This window comes from Microcaecilia unicolor, chromosome 4 (assembly GCF_901765095.1).
Source record: "Microcaecilia unicolor chromosome 4, aMicUni1.1, whole genome shotgun sequence".
Lineage (NCBI taxonomy): Eukaryota > Metazoa > Chordata > Amphibia > Gymnophiona > Siphonopidae > Microcaecilia > Microcaecilia unicolor.
This window is the reverse complement of record NC_044034.1, coordinates 290,637,209-290,656,473: the sequence shown is the minus strand read 5'-3', so window position 1 is coordinate 290,656,473 and position 19,265 is coordinate 290,637,209. Positions and strand designations below refer to the sequence as shown.

General features: G+C 44.4%; 1 protein-coding gene across 1 annotated transcript in view; it reads right to left on the bottom strand.

Moving 5' to 3' along the window:
• LOC115469234 (histone H2A.V) overlaps positions 1-18,754 on the bottom strand; it is a 128,026-nt gene extending 109,272 nt beyond the window's left edge. Inside the window, exon 1 of the mRNA XM_030201675.1 lies at positions 18,620-18,754. Within this exon, the coding sequence (XP_030057535.1) occupies positions 18,620-18,622 (3 nt within the window). The 5' untranslated portion in view covers positions 18,623-18,754. The remainder of the gene's footprint in view (positions 1-18,619) is intronic.
• Positions 18,755-19,265: the final 511 nt, after the last annotated feature.

The following is a 19,265-nucleotide window of genomic DNA, read 5'->3' as shown; positions in this document are numbered from 1 at the left end:
CGTGCCAAAATCGCCCCGATTGCGGGCCCACCCCGGAGGAGTTGGAAAACACTCTTACCTCAAAGGATCTAATGTACAACTACGATCCTGCTGAAAATCAGGTCAAAAAAACTTCTGTTCCAACGTCTCTGCGTTTAAAAACGTGACGCGACTTTTTTTTTTTTTTTTAAAGCTGTGAGGAAAGCAGAGGTATTGAAGACTCCGGAGGCTCAGATGAGTGGAAAAGGCAGGGAAAGGGCGAACCTATATGCCTGCATCCACTGTTGGTGGGTAAGGACAGGGAAAGCAAGGCAATATGTCCACATCCACAGAGGTATGGGTAAGGCAGGGAAAGGGCTAACCTATGTGCCTTTAAAGTGAAGCTGCTATAGCCTCCAACACCCCGGTTAACAACTGGCAAGCCAGGAACCACCTCCCGGCAGATTTTTCTGGAGCTCGAACAAGCTGCAGCCACCCTGCTAAGGGAGATAGAGAATACTGAAGAGGCAGTGGAGCTAGCTGGCCAAGAGGGCACTGTGAAAGTTTGAGTGCTCTCTATCTCCCCTGCTGGTTGATGGACATAACCCATACGTAATGGCTTCATCTGCTTGATGACAAGGAAACTAGATTTTCTGTTCTTGAAACTGGATGTTTACTTTAGTAGTTTACTGATGCTCTATGACTTCCTTACTGGTAAACCTGAATATCTAATGAGATTCCTGTGTGCATGTAAGTAAGCCAAGATCATTTGGAATTATATTTTGGCAAAATGCAGCGCCTCAGGAGCTGCAACAACTACCCATCAGGCAAGTTTGCTTGGGATATAAGTGTCAAAGTCCTTTATTCTTCACCTTTCAAGGCACTGCCTATCCAACTGGAACACCTTTAGACTTTTTACAGATGGACAGATGGATCACGCATAGGCAGTCCGTTATTTCTAATAAGCGTTTCCTATTGTTTTGGGCGACCATATGGTTGTAAGCTCCGCCTACTGGCTTCTGACCACAGAATGGGCCAAACTTTGCTCCCGTTTTCTCCAACCTATTGCTACTATTCACAGACACTACGGTTTGCTTGTTTGTTTTGTGGTTTGAGAAGGGGATGTAACCAGATCAGGGAGGGGGGGTTAGGGGATTTAGCACAGTTGGTTCTCATTTTGAACGATGGTGCATTTTGTTCACTGCACTTTTTGTGATTTTATTTTTGCACTGCTGATGTTTGGGGGTGAGGCAGTAGACACTTGTCCTGACACTTCAAACAAAAAAAATATTTTTTTTCTTGGAAGAAAACATTATTATTGGGCGCTGTTTATAGAATAGTGTTTGTTAATGGGTGCATGAATTTACTCCAACTGAAACCTGGTGTAAATCCTTGCACCTAAATTAGACATGGATCTGCCTAATTTTGTAACACTGTGCGCAAATTCCAGGAATGCCCCTTCCATGGCCACACCACGCCCCCTTTTCAGATCTGTGCATACATTTAAATTATTGCAGATTAGCACCAGTAATTTAGTGCTCAATTATTGCCAATTAACTGCTCATTTGTCAATTAAGTTGCACATGCGATTATGGAATGTGCCCAAAGCACACCAAACTTTGGCGCACAATTTTGGGCACCATATATAAATTCTGGGGGGTAAGTGAGAAATTCATTTGGAGTGGCCTAGTGGTTAGGGTGGTGGACTTTGGTCCTGGGAAACTGAGGAACTGAGTTCAATTCCCAGCACAGGCAGCTCCTTGTGCCTCTGGGCAAGTCACTTAACCCTCCACTGCCCCATGTAAGCCGCATTGAGCCTGCCATGAGTGGGAAAGCGCGGGGTACAAATGTAACAAAAAATAAAATAAAATAAAAAGCTCACTAGAAATGAGGCCTTTTTCAAACAGGGCTGTGAAATCAGTTGTGTGGAGGTTGAGTTGATAAAAATGTTCCAACTCCGACTCCAGCTTCAAAATAAAATCTTACGTTATGGTAAATGTATTATTTTATAGTTATATAGATATCTTTGTCCAGGATCTAATGAACTGGCAAATATAAGTTTTATTTACCAATACTTTAGATCCAGAACAAAAAATATGAAGCCTAAACAAAATGGGAGCTGGGCAGACTTCTATGGTCTATGCCCTGATTGTGACTGAATAGATTGGGATGGGCTGGATTGTAAATTTTAAGGGGCTTCGACGTTAGCTTCAGAACTTAGTACAAGAACAGTGCTGGGTAGACTTTTACGATCTGTGCCATGAGAAAGGCAAGGACAAATCAAACTCTGGTATACATATAAAGTATCACATACCATGTAAAATGAGCTTATCTTGTTGGGCAGACTGGATGGACCGTACAGGTCTTTATCTGCCGCGTCATTTACTATGTTACTATGACCCCCAAAGTCCTGATGAGGGATGATGTTTGGCCAATAAACACATTTAAACGAACTGCAGAGAAAAATATTCTCCAATTCCCCCCCCCCCCTAACTCCTGGGGTGAGGCAGTAGACACTAGTCCTGACCCTCAAGTCCTAATGAGGGCTGTGCAGGTGCTGCATCAGGAAAAACACTGTCTACAAATGAAGACACGTTTTCCACCAAAAACCACAGGTCCCACCAACTGAGGAAAGAATTGGACATGTGAATGCTGACTGCCCCCCCCCCCCCCCCCCCAAGGGTTGTTTCCAAAGACACAAACCAGTACAGGGATCTGGCAGCTGTATAGAGCAACCAGCTCTCGCAGGTCATGCAGTTAGCAAGCCTGGCCAGAGTGCCAAGATCTGCTTGCCACACGGGCTAACTGCAGTGTGGGATTCCTGCAGTCTCCCTGCTTACTCCTCTGGGTGGACAGTGTTTAAGTTCTCCCCCCCCCCCCCCCCCCCCCAAGCTTTACTTGCTTTACAAGGGGAAGCTAAAACCAGGTAAACTTAAACCAATTTGTTTGGCTTGAGCACCAAGCAGGTGCAAGGAGGAAGTAATGGGAATCCGCACAATGTGGCAGAGCCCTGAGGAGAAAAGTCATAAGCCTCACCAAGTGTTCCCTAGAAAGTAATGCACTCGACCAGGTCCAATTTATTACAAAAATGTTTGTATTTTATATTATTCTTTTCTTATTGTTATAGTTAAGATTACTATATTCAAGTATGTGAATTATGTTTCTTGACCCCTGCTCCAGCCCAGTGGTTGGGTCTTTTTAAGTGAAATTCCCTTTTAGTAAGAAGGCTTTATTCCTTATTTGTGAACTGCTGTTGCTGCATTTTCAAACACCTGTCGATCCCAATTATCCTTTCTGTTGCTTCTGGCTAGGAGATAGGCCAGGGACCAGTAGCAATAAGCTTGACCAACCTACCCCTCTGCTGATGGAACAGAAATACTGAGGCTTTCGACTAAGCATGTCTTTGAACCTACCTCTCCTCTAGTGGCAGGAAGGGATAGTATGTACTAAGGAAGTGAAAACTAGTTCTTACTGGCTAATTTTCTTTCCTTTAGTGCAACAGATAAATCCAGGACCAAGTAGGTTATGCCCATCTACCAGCAGGTGGAGACCAAGAAGAATGCAAACAACTGGAACTGCAATTTCCACATGTAAAACAGAGAAGTCTGTGGAACCAAGAACGAACAATTACAGTGAACTAGCAAAAATATTCCAAGGGAGGGTTCCTGGATTTATCCGTTGTACTAAAGGAAAGAAAAATTATCCAGTAAGATCTAATGCCCCTTCTTTAGCTGGCAACAGATCAATCCAGGACAGGCAGGATAGGATGTACAAAAGCAATTCTCACATAAGGTGGGAACCAAAAACTCCCAGAAAAAGGACCGAAGCCCCAAAGGAAGCATTCTGCCAAGCCACCACATCCAACCAGTAGTTGCCTCACAAAAGGTATGCACTGACTACATAAGTACATAAGTATTGCCATACTGGGAAAGACCAAAAGGTCCATCAAGCCCAGCATCCTGTTTTCAACAGTAGCCAATCCAGGTCACAAATACCCGGCAAGATCCCCAAAAAGTACAAAACATTTTATACTGCTTATCCCAGAAATAGTGGATTTTCCCCAAGTCCATTTAATAACGATCTATGGACTTTTCCTTTAGGAAGCCGGCCAAACCTTTTTTTAAACTCTGCTAAGCTAACCGCCTTTAACACATTCCCCCAAGTCCATTTAATAACGGTCTATGGACTTTTCCTTTAGGAAGCCGGCCAAACCTTTTTTTAAACTCTGCTAAGCTAACCGCCTTTAACACATTCTCTGGCAACAAATTCCAGAGTTTAATTACACATTGAGTGAAGAAAAAATTTCTCCGATTCGTTTTAAATTTACATTTACTACATTGTAGCTTCATCGCATGCCCCCTAGTCCTAGTATTTCTGGAAAGCGTGAACAGACGCTTCACATCTACCCATTCAACTCCACTCATTATTTTATAGACCTCTATCATATCTCCTCTCAGCCGCCTTTTCTCCAAGCTGAAGAACCCTAGCCGCTTTAGACTTTCCTCATAGGGAAGTCGTCCCATCCCCTTTATCATTTTCGTCACCCTTCTCTGCACCTTTTCTAATGCCACTATATCTTTTTTGAGATAGGGCGACCAGAATTGAACACAATATTCGACTTGCGGTCGCACCATGGAGTGATACAAGGCATTATAACATCCTCATTTTTGTTTTCCATTCCTTTCCTAATAATACCTAACATTCTATTTGCTTTGTTAGCCGCAGCAGCACACTGAGCAGAAGGTTTCAAATTATCATCGACGACGACACCTAGATCCCTTTCTTAGTCCGTGACTCCTAACGTGGAACCTTGCATGATGTAGCTATAATTCGGGTTCCTCTTTCCCACATGCATCACTTTGCACTTGCTCACATTAAACATCATCTGCCATTTAGACGCCCAGTCTCCCAGTCTCGTAAGGTCCTCTTGTAATTTTTCACAATCCTCCCGCGATTTAACAACTTTGAATAACTTTGTGTCATCAGCAAATTTAATTACCTCACTAGTTACTCCCATCTCTAGGTCATTTATAAATATGTTAAAAAGCAGCGGTCCCAGCACAGACCCCTGGGGAACCCCACTAACTACCCTTCTCCATTGAGAATATTGACCATTTAATCCTACTCTCTTGTTTTCTTTTAACCAGTTTTTAATCCACAATAGAACACTACCTCCTATCCCATGACTCTCCAATTTCCTCTGGAGTCTTTCATGAGGTACTTTGTCAAACACCTTCTGAAAATCCAGATACACAATATCAACCAGCTCACCTTTATCCACATCTTTGTTCACCCCTTCAAAATGTAGTAGATTGGTGAGGCAAGATTTCCCTTCACTAAATCCATGTTCACTTTGTCTCAATAATCCATGCTTTTGAATATGCTCTGTAATTTTGTTCTTAATAGTCTCTACCATTTTGGCCAGCACCGACGTCAGACTCACCGGTCTCTAATTTCCCGGATCTCCTCTGGAACCTTTTATAAAAATTGGTGTTACATTGGCCACCCTCCAGTCTTCCGGTATCACACTCGATTTTAAGGATAAATTACATATTTCTAACAATAGCTCTGCAAGCTCATTTTTCAGTTGTATCAGTGCTCTGGGATGAATACCATCCGGTCCAGGAGATTTGCTACTCTTCAGTTTGTAGAGCTGCCCCATTACATCCTCCAGGTTTACAGAGAATTCATTAAGTTTCTTCGACTCATCAGCTTCAAATACCATTTCCGGCACCGGTATCACTCCCAAATCTTCCTCGGTGAAGACCGAAGCAAAGAATTCATTTAATCTCTGGGCTACAGCTTTGTCTTTCCTGATTGCCCCTTTTACTCCTCGGTCATCTAGCGGGCCAACCGATTCTTTTGCCGGCTTCCTGCTTTTAATATACCTAAAAACGTTTTTACTATGTGTTTTTGCCTCCAACGCAATCTTTTTTTCAAAGTCCCTCTTAGCCTTCCTTATCAGCGCTTTGCATTTGACTTGACATTCCTTATGCCGTTTATTATTTTCAGTCGGTTCCTTCTTCCATTTTCTGAAGGATTTTCTTTCATCTCTAATAGCTTCCTTCACCTCCTGCATCAGCAGCCCTTGGTGACTGGGCAGTCGCAGGGGCCGGTCAATCAGCAGGCAGATTAAGTCCAAGTACCATGGACGCCTGGGTCAATCTGTGGCCACCAAGATCACCAGCCCCGGGTGCCTCGCAATGCACCCCATGATCTTTCCCAACACAGTGAAAACAAAGGAAAGAGGGCCAGGGTTGAAGAAGCGCATCAATCCCTTCTGAGCCAAACTCCCTGCCCCTGTTGAAAAAGTGGGGAAGTTTTGCACTGACCCTGAAGGCCATGAAATGGAGGATTGGGAGTCCAAAGTGCTGCATGATCTGCGCAAAGGTGTGCGACGAGAGTTCTCATTCTCCTGGATCCAGCTGAGGAAGTCTGCCTGGACAGTCAAGGATCCCGCAATGTGACTGCCAAGGGTAGGAAGAAGTGTTTCTCTGCCCAGAGGCATAGTAGAGCTGCCTCTTTCGCTAGAGGAGCACTCCTAGTGCCCATTCTGTTGACATATGTGACCGTTGCACTGTCAGAGAATACACAGAATGGCCGAGCCCAGAGAACAACTTCACTGAGCTCCAATTAAATCACATGCAGTTCCAACCGGTTGATAGATCAGGAGGCCTCCATCTTAGACCAAGTGCCCTGTGTCATCCATCCGAGGCAATGCGCGCCCCAGCCCAACAGGCTGGCGCTCACTATCACCACCACCACCCAGGTCAGTGACCCTAGGGGCAATCCCTTTTTAAGAAGTCTCACTGGTTCAAGCCACTATTGCATGGCCATCTGATCCTCTGAAAAAAGGGACCAATGGCTGAATAGGGACAACTGAAGGGGACGTATGTGGCTCCTGGCTCATGGGACGACATCCAATGCGGCTGCCATGGAGTCCAAAACTTGCATGTAGTCCCCAGTGGGGGCTACTCTCCAACTGGCTCTGGAGACATAGCCTGCAAGTAGTCGGGAGGGATCACCATCCCTTGCCAGGTGTTGAAAATTACCCCCAGGTACTCCAGAGATTGTGAAGGAGTCAGGTAGCATCACCCAACCGAGAGACTACAAGAGGTTGATCACCCACTCTATCGCTTGGATGCTTTCCATGTAGCACAACGCCCAAATCAGCCAGTTGTCCAAGTACGGGTGAACCTGTATGCCCTCGTTCTGGAGAAAGAAGTGATGACCCCCATGACCTTGGAGAAAGTTCTTGGCACCGTTGCCAGACCAAATCGCGTTGCCTGGAACTGAAAGTGCTGACCCAGCACTGCGAAGCTGAGAAAACGGTGGTGGTCAAATGAGAATGTCCAAATAGGCATTAGATCGAGAGGTCAAGAACTCCCCTGGGTGAACTGCCGCAGTGATAGAAGATAGGGTCTCCATTCAAAAATGTTGAACCCGCAAAGTCTTGTTAAAGGAATTGAGGTCAAGCACAGGCCGGAGAGACCCGCCCTTCTTGGGCACCACAAAATAGATGCAATAGCGGCCGAGCCCAAAGTCCAAGGGGGTCACAGGACAAACCGCCCCCAGATGGAACAACTCTGCGAAAGTCTCTTTGAACCGCCACCACTTTGGCAGCGGCCTTGCAAGGCAGTTCCAAGAAGTCCAATAGGGACGAAGCAAACTCAAGTTTGTAACCGTCTTGGGCGACCTCCCCCATTCGTCTGAAGTAACCCTGCCCAATCCCTCAAAACACAGCTATCCCCTGGTGACTGGGGTATGGGCCAGGGCCTTATCATTGTGAACCCCTTGCTGCGGGCTGCTCACTCAATGTGGAGGGGGCAGCATGGCACTCCTCTTGAATGGGCTGTGCCTTCTGCTGAAAACAAGGTCTTTGAAAGGCTCCAGAACCCCCTACCCTTTTGGACTTGTCTTCAGGAAGTCACTGTTGCTTAGAATTACCAAGGGTCTTTACAATCTTGTCCAGGTCCTCCCCGAAGAGTTTACCTCAAAAGGGTACCGAAGCCAAACACGACTTCAAGACTATATCCACCGCCCAATGACGTAGCCAAACCCAGCAGCAAACTGTGACAGCCAACAGCACCTCCTTGGCTGATACCTGGAGATCATAAAGCAAGTCTGCTACAATATGCCAGTTCAGACTCCAGGGCTGGCAAAGACGCCACAAGGACTTCCACAGAGGAAGCCTTTTGAACCCATGAGAGTCAAGCCTGGGCAGCATAAGACCAGCTCACTGACGCTTGAAGACACAATGCCGCCACTTCAAAAGACATCTTAAGGGACAATTCCAACTTACAGTCCTGGGGGTCCTTAAGCTCCGTGCCACCTTCCACAGGTAAGGTGGTCTTTTTAGTGACTGCCGTGATCAAAATCTACTGTGGGTAACTGTATGGCTCCACTGACTGCAGCTGGTACAGGCGCACCGTAGCCAACACCACCTGTAGACCAGCAACCAGCAAATCCCATTGTGCCAAAATGAGGACTTTCATGGCCTCATGAATGTGAAACGTTTTGGGGGGTGGCTCCTTGTACTGGATATGACAGAAGGTAAAGAGGATCCACGTACGTGGAGAACTCAATAAATCCCACGGGGCAGCAAACAGAGATAAAAGAAGTGGGAAAAGTAAACCTGGCTTGTCCAAAGAACTGGGACCAAACAAATAATTAATAATAAAATCAACACAGTTTATTAATGTTTCCTTAGAAATGACTCGACACAACGTTGTGTTTCGGCCTGGTGGCCTACATCAGGAGTCTATAGATAAAAACATCGAACAATGTGTAAATAAAACAAACTTAGAAGGGGCAGACAGCGTTCCAGAGGTGGAATCTGGGGAAGAGATATTTAGAACCTCAAATGCCTGGACAATGAGACGGCAGCTCTTTTTTCCGTACTAGGCGAGCCACAATGGAGTCATTCCATTCCTCCGAAAGTAGCTCCCCATCCTCCAGCATATCGGAGGCCGCTAGAACAGACTCCCCAGAACCATGGCTGTCACCCACCTCCATGATCACAGAGACCTCATCTGAATCCCATAGCACCTCAAGATGGTCATTTAGGCAAAAACAGAGGTGGGACCAGCAGGGGCCCCTGGGAAGACGGGAGCTCAGACAAAATCTGCCATACCCTCAACCTTTTTTTAAACAAAAAAAGCTTTTGCACATTAAAAGCACAAGCTCAGAGGAAAATGGGGACAAGACCAGGTCTGCAGCCTCCAAAACATCCCCCAACACCTCAGCTGACCCTGAAACGAAGTGCAGCTCAGCTCGCGACTGCCCCGCCGGAGCATCAAGCAACCGGTGTGTGGAAAAAAGATGGCGCTAGCAGGGGCGCATGCAGTCAACAGGCCAAATATTCCTGCCAAAATAGAAACAGAGGCTGCCGTGGTTTTGCCCGCAGCAACCCTCTCTGCCGACTCTGGCGGCACCTGGTCCTGCACACTAAGCTGCGCCCACATCCCACAGCTGGGGAGAGGAGAGGGAGGGACCTGACCCCACTGGTTGTACCCTAGTAATCTCCGCTCAGTGAGACCTCAACCCCAGATCCAGGCTTAACAGAAGCAGAGGGATGGGATAGGAACCAGATCAAGACAGAGCTGCACAGGTATGACCTTCCAACTGCTAGATAGAGAATATACCGAGGTTTAGACTGCTGTATGTGACCACATACTCCACCTGCTGGCAGGAGAGACATAAAATCACTGGATTGATCTGTGGGACGCTACTGCACATGACCACATATAGCAAACCTCTGAAGTTCTTTATTTCTATCTGCTGGCAGGAGGGATATAACCCACAAATCGTCTCTGGATTGATCTGTGGGACGCTATGGAATGCAGTTGCATTGTCCAAAAGCACCCCGACAGGCTGCAGACAAAGCACAGGTGCAAATGCCTCCAGAGTCCTAGGAATCACCTTGAGCTCCAGAGTTGATTGGTCTGCAGTCCTCCATTGCAGACCACTTACTTTGGGCCACGAGATACAGACTGACAATGAGCTCCCCGGCCCGAAAGACTGCCGTCTTTGGCGACTATAATCCAGTCTGGAAACTGCTAGAGGCTTCTTCTCTGAAAAGTCAACTGGAGCAAGCCACTATGACATGCTCCTCCTTGCTTGATGAGTCCAAGGGATTCTGCGGTGACCAACTAAGGGGTGCCTGAAACACCACCATGACCAACATTGCCGCAATGGAGCCCAGCACCTGCATGTAGTCCCACATCCAAGGACAGGAGGCAGATGCTGAACCTAGGCTTGAAGCTTGCAGATCCTGGAGTAGGGAAGGAAAACTTTCCCAGACAGGGTGTTGAAATGGGCTTCAAAGACCAGATCTCTTGGAAAAGTTAATCAACCAGCCCTGGGACTGAAGCGACACCATCTTGGAAGGCCACCATCATCACACCTTGGAGAAAGTCATGAAGGTGGCATGGCTGAACAGCAGGATCCAGAACTGAATATGCCTGCCCAACACCGCAAAGAGGAAAGCAGGAGGGACGCTGAAGGTACTGTGCTTACCTCAATGCCCCTGCCGGTGTCTCAGAAAATTGGAGAGCAGCAGTACAGAGAGCAAGTGGGGGGGGGGGGGGAAAGAAAATAGAGCCAAGGATACAGATGCCAGACCACGAAGAAGGGGAAGAAAAGGAGAAAAGTAGAGAGCTGACGACAGACCATTGGGGGGGGAGGGGGGGAGATCAGCAGCTGCTCTGGGTTTTGTTCTTTTTTTTTTTTTTTGCTAAGTTTGCAGAGGAGCTGCTGATCGCAGGTGCTAAAGCCTTCTCTTCCCCATAGCCCGTAGGCACTGGCAGCACCTGCCAGAATTTAAACTTTGAGCCTCCTCTCCAGTCTCCACCAGTGCCCAGATACTAAAGAATGGTAAAATTATTTCTTACCTGATAATTTTCTTTCCTTTAACACAACAGATGAATCCAGGAACTAGTGGGTTAAGTCCGCCTACCAGCAGGTGAAGATAGAAATAAACAAACTAAAGGCAGTGATGCCAGACGGCCAGCTCTTTCCTCAGTTAGTATGTCTCTATCTTAGCAGGTGGTGGACAGCTTTTTCTCCAGCTCCTGGGCCCAAGGCCTCTGAGGGTGCTCCTGGGCCAGTGGCCAGTTTGAGCCGGGGGGTGGCGGACTGGTAGTGTCCCCTTTGGCAGCATACACTGTTGCTGGGTCCCTGCTGCACCTCAAATTCCCTCTGAACAGGCTTTTGCTGTTCCTTTCCTTCCCTGTTTGTTTCTGCCTCCCCACTAAAAAAAAAAAAAAAAAAGAGAGAACCATAGAATTTATTTAAAAGGGAAACACAAAAGCACAGGGAAGTGTGTTTTTGCTGAGAGCAGGTTTGTGTTACTGCTGTCCAAGTCCTGTTTTCTGTTGCCTGCTTGTCTGAGCCTGCCTCGAAGTGGAGTTGCAGAGTTTTTTTTCTTTGGCTCAGCTGTCAGTTCCCATGCTTTCCCAGTCGGTAAGTCCTTATTTGGTTCTCTGTTTTTCATAATGAGGATGGTTTCTGGTTGTTATTGGTTTCATATTTTTGGCCTTAGTTTGTCATTCGTAAGCATTTGCCAACTGAGGAAGGAGCTGGCTGGCTGGCATCACTGCCTTTAGTTTGTTTATCTCTATCTCCACCTGCTGTTAGGAGGACTTAACCCACTAGTTCCTGGATTCATCTGCTGCAAGTGACAAGGAATTATTGATATTATATATACAAACACACTTTACAATTGCTGGGTTGAGACTTCAGAAAGGCAGTGGAGGTGGGGAGGGATATAGAAGGGCAGGGGAAATGCTATATGACAGAGTGGAGAGATATGGAGGGGCAGGGGAGGTGCAGGGCTTTGTTTGAGAACCCCTCATTCAAAGCCCTGCATATTCCCTGCCCTTCCATACCACCCCCACCCCTCAGAGGGTGAGGGTATGGAAGGGCAGGAAAGATGTCAGGCTTTGTATGAGTGGTAGGGGTATAAAAGGGCATGGGTTAGGGGAATATGCTGGGCTGTGGGACAATTTACATATCGTATTGCTACCGTGTTTTGGTAGCTTATTGAATGTGTGTGCCTGCTCACGAACATCTTCTCTGCTGGTGGGTGCTGTATTTTGTCAATAACAGATGATATGCAATTGGCTATGGACCAGAATGCATGTTTTTGCCTGGTAACAGTGGATGTTCTGCTTTTGATATGGTGGATCACTTCATCTTATTACAAGATTTGTGTAAGATGGAAATACATGACAGTTTTAAAATGGTTTGAATCTTATCTAACCAAAGAATCATTTATTTTTGTTACATTTATACCCCACATTTTCCCACCTATTTGCAGGCTCAATGTGCCTTACAAGGTATCGTAATGGCTATTGCCATTACGATTGATAACAAATACAAGGTTGTGTTATGGTCATAGGTAGAAGTGTTTCAGGCATCATGGGGTCGATGATAATAAATTGTCCAGTACAATCATAGTTTATCTTGTGTTGCTGGGTGTGGGGATTTATGTTGGATCAGTGGGATAGGCTTTTTTGAAAAGGAGGGTTTTCAGTGATTTCCTGAAGTTTAGGTGGTCATGTATTGTTTTCACTGCATGCGGGATTCCATTCCATAGTTCTGCGCTCATGTAGTAGAAGCTAGATGCGTGCGTAGTTTTGTATTTTAGCCCTTGGGACTATGCCGTAGATGATTTTGTGGACTAAAGTGCAGATTTTGAAGATGATCCGTTCTTTGATTGATTTATAGTTAAAACTGATGAGTGCGTTCCTCAAAGATGTCCCACAAGGATCTGCCCTATCAGCATTTCTTTTCAGTTTATATGACATCATTAGATAACATATTTCAGGATCTGGGTTTATCTTTCCAAATATATGTATTTTTTTTCCATTGCCAGATGATATGTAGAGTCCATCACATACCTTGACTATGTATTTGGATAAAAAAATCAGCAACATAATTTTTTAGTATAGTTCAAAGACAGGTTATGTATTTGGGAATAATGCTCGATTCAAGTCTATCCATGCTCAATTGAGTCATCTCTTTATAAACTTGGGAATAATGCTCAAATCTATCCATGCAAAAACAGGTGGACCACATTATTTCCACCCCTTTTTATCAAATGCGTACTCTTGGTAAACTGACAATTGTATACTCAGAATTGGTGCTGTTAAGTTTGCTACACAGGCTCTGAGAAGCTTCTTTGGAGGATTTAGTGTTACTTCACAAAGTAATTTGGCATTGAAGGGATTTTGTGTTGTTGAGGGGTAAAGGAAGGGTACAAACTGCTGCTTTGTGCATGTTTACCCCTATTGCCCATGGTATCTTTATAAGATGCTTCTACTGCACACAGTTTAGGAAGTAAGGATCTTCTGTGTTTAACCACAAAAGGTTATAGAAGTTTGTTATGATTTTAGCCTCCAAGACAAAAGTTCCCAACTATGTTCTCAAGGAAGAGAAAAAAAATGTCCCCGACCACGTTCCTTGTCTACCCCATAGCAAAACAGTTCTTTGCTAAAAAAAAAAAAAAAAAACACACACACACATCCAAAAGATGTGGAGGAGTGGCCTAGTGGTTAGGGTGGTGGACTTTGGTCCTGAGGAACTGAGTTCGATTCCCTCCATTGCCCGCCGCATTGAGCCTGCCATGAGTGGGAAAGCGCGGGGTACAAATGTAACAAAAAAAAAAAAAAAAAAAAAAAAAGATCATGGATGGCAAGGATGAAGATAAGGCAAAACAGCAAAAGTAGAGGCTGACAAATGCGCAAACCAATAGGGAGATGATAAAAAAAGTTTATTCAGAATATTCATATCAAGGACCCGACACGGTCCATGTTTCGGCACCAAAGCACCTGGCTCAGGGGTCACAAACAACTTTCTCTGAGAAGAAGCTGATTAGCTTTAATAATTCCTTTATGTATGCACGTGGTTATAAAAACAAGTTAATCCACTGGCGGTGAAGAGCAAATCCAAGAAGACAGGAGATGAAGATAAAACAAAACACATCTAGAAGAACATGGTGAGGATGCAGATAGAAATGAATTATTGGCTGGTCCCTTTACAAGTTCCTTTATATATTGTTCTACCTTAGAAACTGCAGAACAAAATCTGTTTGCTACAATTCAACTGCTGAAATCAGCATTCTTTGTGCATCAGAGTCATATCACCTCAAACATACATTGACCTAGGGGTGAGGTTCATTCCTGTCATGCTGTGTGGAAAATTCACCAACTTGTGTCTACTGTCTGTTGCAACAGAGTATGGCCATCTTCTAGATTTCTCCTTATCTGGGAAAGCCCTTTTCTCAAGTTACTGATCGCCAGCCTGGTTCATAGCCAACAGCTAACACTATACCTGCTCCAACATCTACTCTCTGTCCTGCCTGTGCTACCAAGCCCTGGCAGCCATCAGTACCTGGAAGGTCAACCGAAAGGTGAGGTGGCTGCTACAGGTGAACACCATACTTACCTGCCAGGTATAGTGTCTGCAAGGGGAAGGCCTCACAGAAAAGAAGAAAGGAAATATTGTCAGAGCAGCATTGCTCCTACAGTCAATGAAAAAAAAAAAACTGCTTAGTGCCTTATCCTTCAGTAAACTTGGAAGTACAGTAAATTACATTAGAAAACTACTCCCCTCCGAAGGGCCACCACCTTGTAGGTGTGGAGGGGCTTCCGTGTTTCAGTGACTCAAGAGGGCTATGCTGAAGGGTTACCCATATCAGACAGGCCTCTGAGGAGAAACCAGACAAAGAGTGTCCCAAACTGGAGGATCCAAGATGGCGTCAAGGGAGAACATACATTGAGTTCTCGTTTTACACCAGAATACCTGAAGAAGTAGGCGCGGTCCCCAGAGAATGGGGAAGAGAAAAGGCAAAGCCATGGTGTTGTCCTCCTAGAACACAGCTGGGGTTCCCACCACTTCTCAGCCTACTTTGGAGAGATTTGGGGTCATAACGACAGGGATATCGGTTCCTGCTTCGGGGAACAGCAAGGGTTTATCGCCGAATCTCAGTGGAGAGGGAGTGACTTTGAAGCATATTTTCAAAGCACTTAGCCTTCCAAAGTTCCATAGGTTTCTATGGAACTTTGGAAGGCTAAGTGCTTTGAAAATATGCCTGTTTGAGTCCCCCTGCTGGCACGACCCCTCCAAGACCTGGAAACAGTAACGCTTCGCTATGGAGGTCGACAGTGGAAATGCCCAAAGTGGGTTAGGATTTTCACGCGATCCGAGGAGGTCCTGGCGCAGCATCGACTCCGGATAATAAACCAACTGGGGGTTTGGAGAGTGAGCTCTTCCCCCCCAAAGATATCTAGAGCGGTTTCTGTGGAGAAATTGGATCTGGTGAAGCCAATAATGTCACAATGGACGTACTATGGGAAGTGCTGCAGAGTGTGAATAACTGTTCTTCAGATGTTTAAAATTTTTCAGGAATAAACATGCGAGTTAAAGAATTTATATTAATACTTATCTAACAAAGTGGAAGTCCAACATATAAAAATAGAGACTTTGACTACGGAAATGGTTTCTCTACGAAAATCAGTTAATTTGGTAATGGACAGCCATGTTTCTTGTAAAAATTGGAATTTCTGGAGAACCAATTAAAGAAAAATAACTTGAATGATAAATTTTCCTATAACATCCTATATATCAGCTGCTGAACTGTTGAAGAAATATTTCTCTGATATTTTGCAAATACCTTCTGATAGCCACCGTCTGGTGTCTAAAGTGATTTATATTTCCCTTAAAATTTTCTTTATCAGAGAAAAGAGATGTGAACTTAACTGCCATTTTGGAAAATTCAGAAATTACAGAGAGTTATATTATTAGTGACTTTCGCCTTTGATTTAGATAGGAACAATGTTTTGAAATTGTATTTCTGACACATGGCTGATAGTTTTTTGGGTTCAAACATGAATATATTTCCGGACATATCAAGGGAATCTCAGACTAGGATGCATGAATTCTTGGCTTTTAAGCCAGGAATCATTGCCCTAGGTGGGACCTTCCTAGTGCGATTCCCTTGTAAGTGTTTTATTTCCTTATTACTTATTTGTTGAACCTAAGAAATTACAAGAGTTTGTGAGTTGAAAGAACAGACGAAGAACCCTCTGCAGCAACTTCCTTTAGTTACCACTGTACCGGCTGCAATTACCGATTAATCTTCCTCCCTCAAAAAATGTGAATTGTAAGATTAACCATTTTGAGTTTTTCTTATTTTCTTTGAGATTGTTTTCCTGATCTTGGATCTCCCAATTGTGGACAATTATATAATATATATTGATGAGAGAAATTTTTTTCTTTTTCATTTATATTAATTTCTGTTTTTCCTTACATTTATGTGATAAATGTGAATGTAATTAACTAAACCTTTACTCAAAATATAGTAATATACAGTTAATACTATCAATAACTGTTCTAGTAACTGTCTCCACTATCTAGGGAATTTCAGATTGCCTCCGCTTAAGACCCTTCTCCGCATCGTTTGACCAACTCTTCCTACACTTGTTAGGTGCTCTAATATAAAAGCTTTAAAAAATGTTCTGTAATGATTCCGCTTCAGTAGTTCTATTAGGCTAAGTCCTTCCTCCAAGAAATATGCTAGTGCTAAATCTGAACTGACAGCAGTATTAACAAGATCCTTTATTAGTAGCACTCCACATCAACCTATTTTCCTTTAATTTCTGCTAGCTGGCCAGAGATCATTACAAAATATATACTGCAAGATGAGAATAATTCCATACATAACGTGCCAAATGCTGGAAGTCAAAAAGACCAAAGAGTACCAGATACTTGTAAACCTGGATTGGCCTCTGATGGAAGGACAGGGCTAGACGGACCTTTGATCTATCTCAGCATGAATACTTTACATCTTTCAGAAAAGCTCTCTATATACAGAGCAAAGTATATCTAAACAGTAAACAAAGCTACCAATAAAAGGTTACCACATTTTTAAATCTGATTCCTACATTTCCAATGTTGCAGACTACTGTAATTTTGTACAAATTTGAGACAGTACTTTTCACTGCAAATCTGAATAGTCATTTAGTTTAATAAGATGAAAATAAATTTACAGGTTACAAGTTGGTATCAACACCCCAATGCTAATATAGTTGCTCAAATAAAGATGAAAAACATTTTTACCATCTCCAGCGGCCAAGGTTTTAATTTAAAACTATACATTATATTTATAATCAATAATCAAGGGTCATGAAAATGTCCATCCTAGTGCTACTACAGTAGACAGTAAGTTGTGATATTAAATGCAATAATCAAACTTGACAGCTGGACTTGTAAGATATAAAGCTCATTTTAATAGTCCAAGTGTCACAATCTACAAAGATGTTTTCTTCAAGACTAATGTGGCTTGAGTACACCACCATAAAGTGAAATGTCATGGCTCCCATAGACAGTTGACATGCCAAGGGTTTCCAACCAGGCAAAATGAACACAACACAAATGAAGTACTGGAGAGACCGATTCTTCTAAGATGACAGGGAAGTGTACATCCAGCACCACTGCTGGAAAATGGCTGAACTTTATTCTGTAAGCAGTACTACATTTCTATGCCTTCTGTTTTCCTTGTGTTTTCTAAAAAGCGTTGGAATGCTGAAATGATCGTCAGTTGCTATTTCAACTAGGAAAGCTACCCTACTGCCGTAAGATAACCTTCGCTTATTTTGTCGAAACGAGAATGCTTTTATAGAAACTAGTTTTCTTACACTTGCCCAACCACACTTGTTACAAAATAGCCCTTTTAAAAAAGGGGTGCACGGAGTGATAAAGTGTCTGGACGTAGTAGGTTAGCTAAACGAAAGCTACTGCACTCGAACTACCATCCTTAAGTAGTAGGTGTACTGCAAACAGCGTCTACAACCCCCCCGCCGATTCCAGGGTACATCCGGCCTCTGGACTCCCGCCGAAACAACCTCAGTGCCCGGATGTGCAGACCCCAATGTAACTAATCTCCACCACCCCACGTTACCACTTCTACTCCAGGTGCCCGGATGCATGCCACCCTCCCGTACCTCAACTGTCAAGTTCTCTAGAGACTGGATGCCATCCTCTCTAGATCCCAGCGTCTGATCCAACCTCCCACGCGGCCAACTGCCACATTCCGCCCCAAGATGCTAAGAACTGTAACACCAATATAAGGGACACGATCGGGAAAAAAAATAATTCCATGACAACAGGCAGAGAAGCCCACTCACACTACAATAACGGCATATCATAACGCCTCCAACTTTCAAATCGGAGATACAATCTAGGACTTAAAAGGTATGAAAGAGAACTCCCCCCCCCCCCCCAGTTGCTCTGGATGACGGATCCTACTGCACCTAACTAGGTATCAAAACAACAGACAGAGGCGCACCGCTACAGAGAAACTCACTTGTCCATGAAACCGAGTCAATAATACACTTCCCGCCTATAAGTACCTCTACATAAGAACGTCTGCTGGCCAGACACTATCCCCCTTACTAGTTTATCACCATCACCAAAGACAACAATGCGCCCACCCTCTACAAAACTCAACCACACCACCATTTGACACGTTCACGCACAGAATTACAGGCCCGAACGCTCACCGCCCTCAATAAAACAAAACCTCTCTCCCTCCCACGCGTAGTGCTGGGGTCCCGAGTAGTCCCTCCCGATCGATCGTATATATCCCCAGCCTTCTTACCATGACTCCGACCTCTCGAGTTTTCCTGTCCCAGGTAGCAACTGCTAAGAAAAAAAAAGAAAACCCCAAGTGTCAACGCACGATACCCACACACTCCTGACGACACACAATAAACCTCAAGCGCGAGAAGCTAAAGCTCCCGCCACCAATCCGCGTTATCCTTACTTATTTGAAACACTAACGGAACCAATCACCGACCTCCTTCTACCGTGACTCGCTCCTCCTCTCTCTTCCCTCCATTCTGCACCCATTTTAACGGCTGTATTTTTTTTCTTGCCCCCTTTTTTTGCACACGGCACACCATCTAAAGAGGCAGAACAACAATAATAAAAAAAAAAAAAAGAGGAGGGGGCGACGAACGTCACTTTATTTCTCCCCGACATAGATTTTGCCCAATCAAAACGGAAAGGCCAAAGGAAGCAAAAAGAGGGATCAGCCAGTCAAACTAGGTAAAACCAAGAAGCAGGGAGAATACTATAATTGACATTATTTCAGCCAATAGGATGAATGGATTAGTCTTATCTTCTTTGGGTGTTCCCGCTTCCTGGCTCTGTCTTCTAGTAAATTAAGAGAAAATGGTATTTAAAGGTCTGCTTTAAGTTTAGTAGTTTTTATTTCAAAATAAGGTTACGCTGGCCTGACCTTG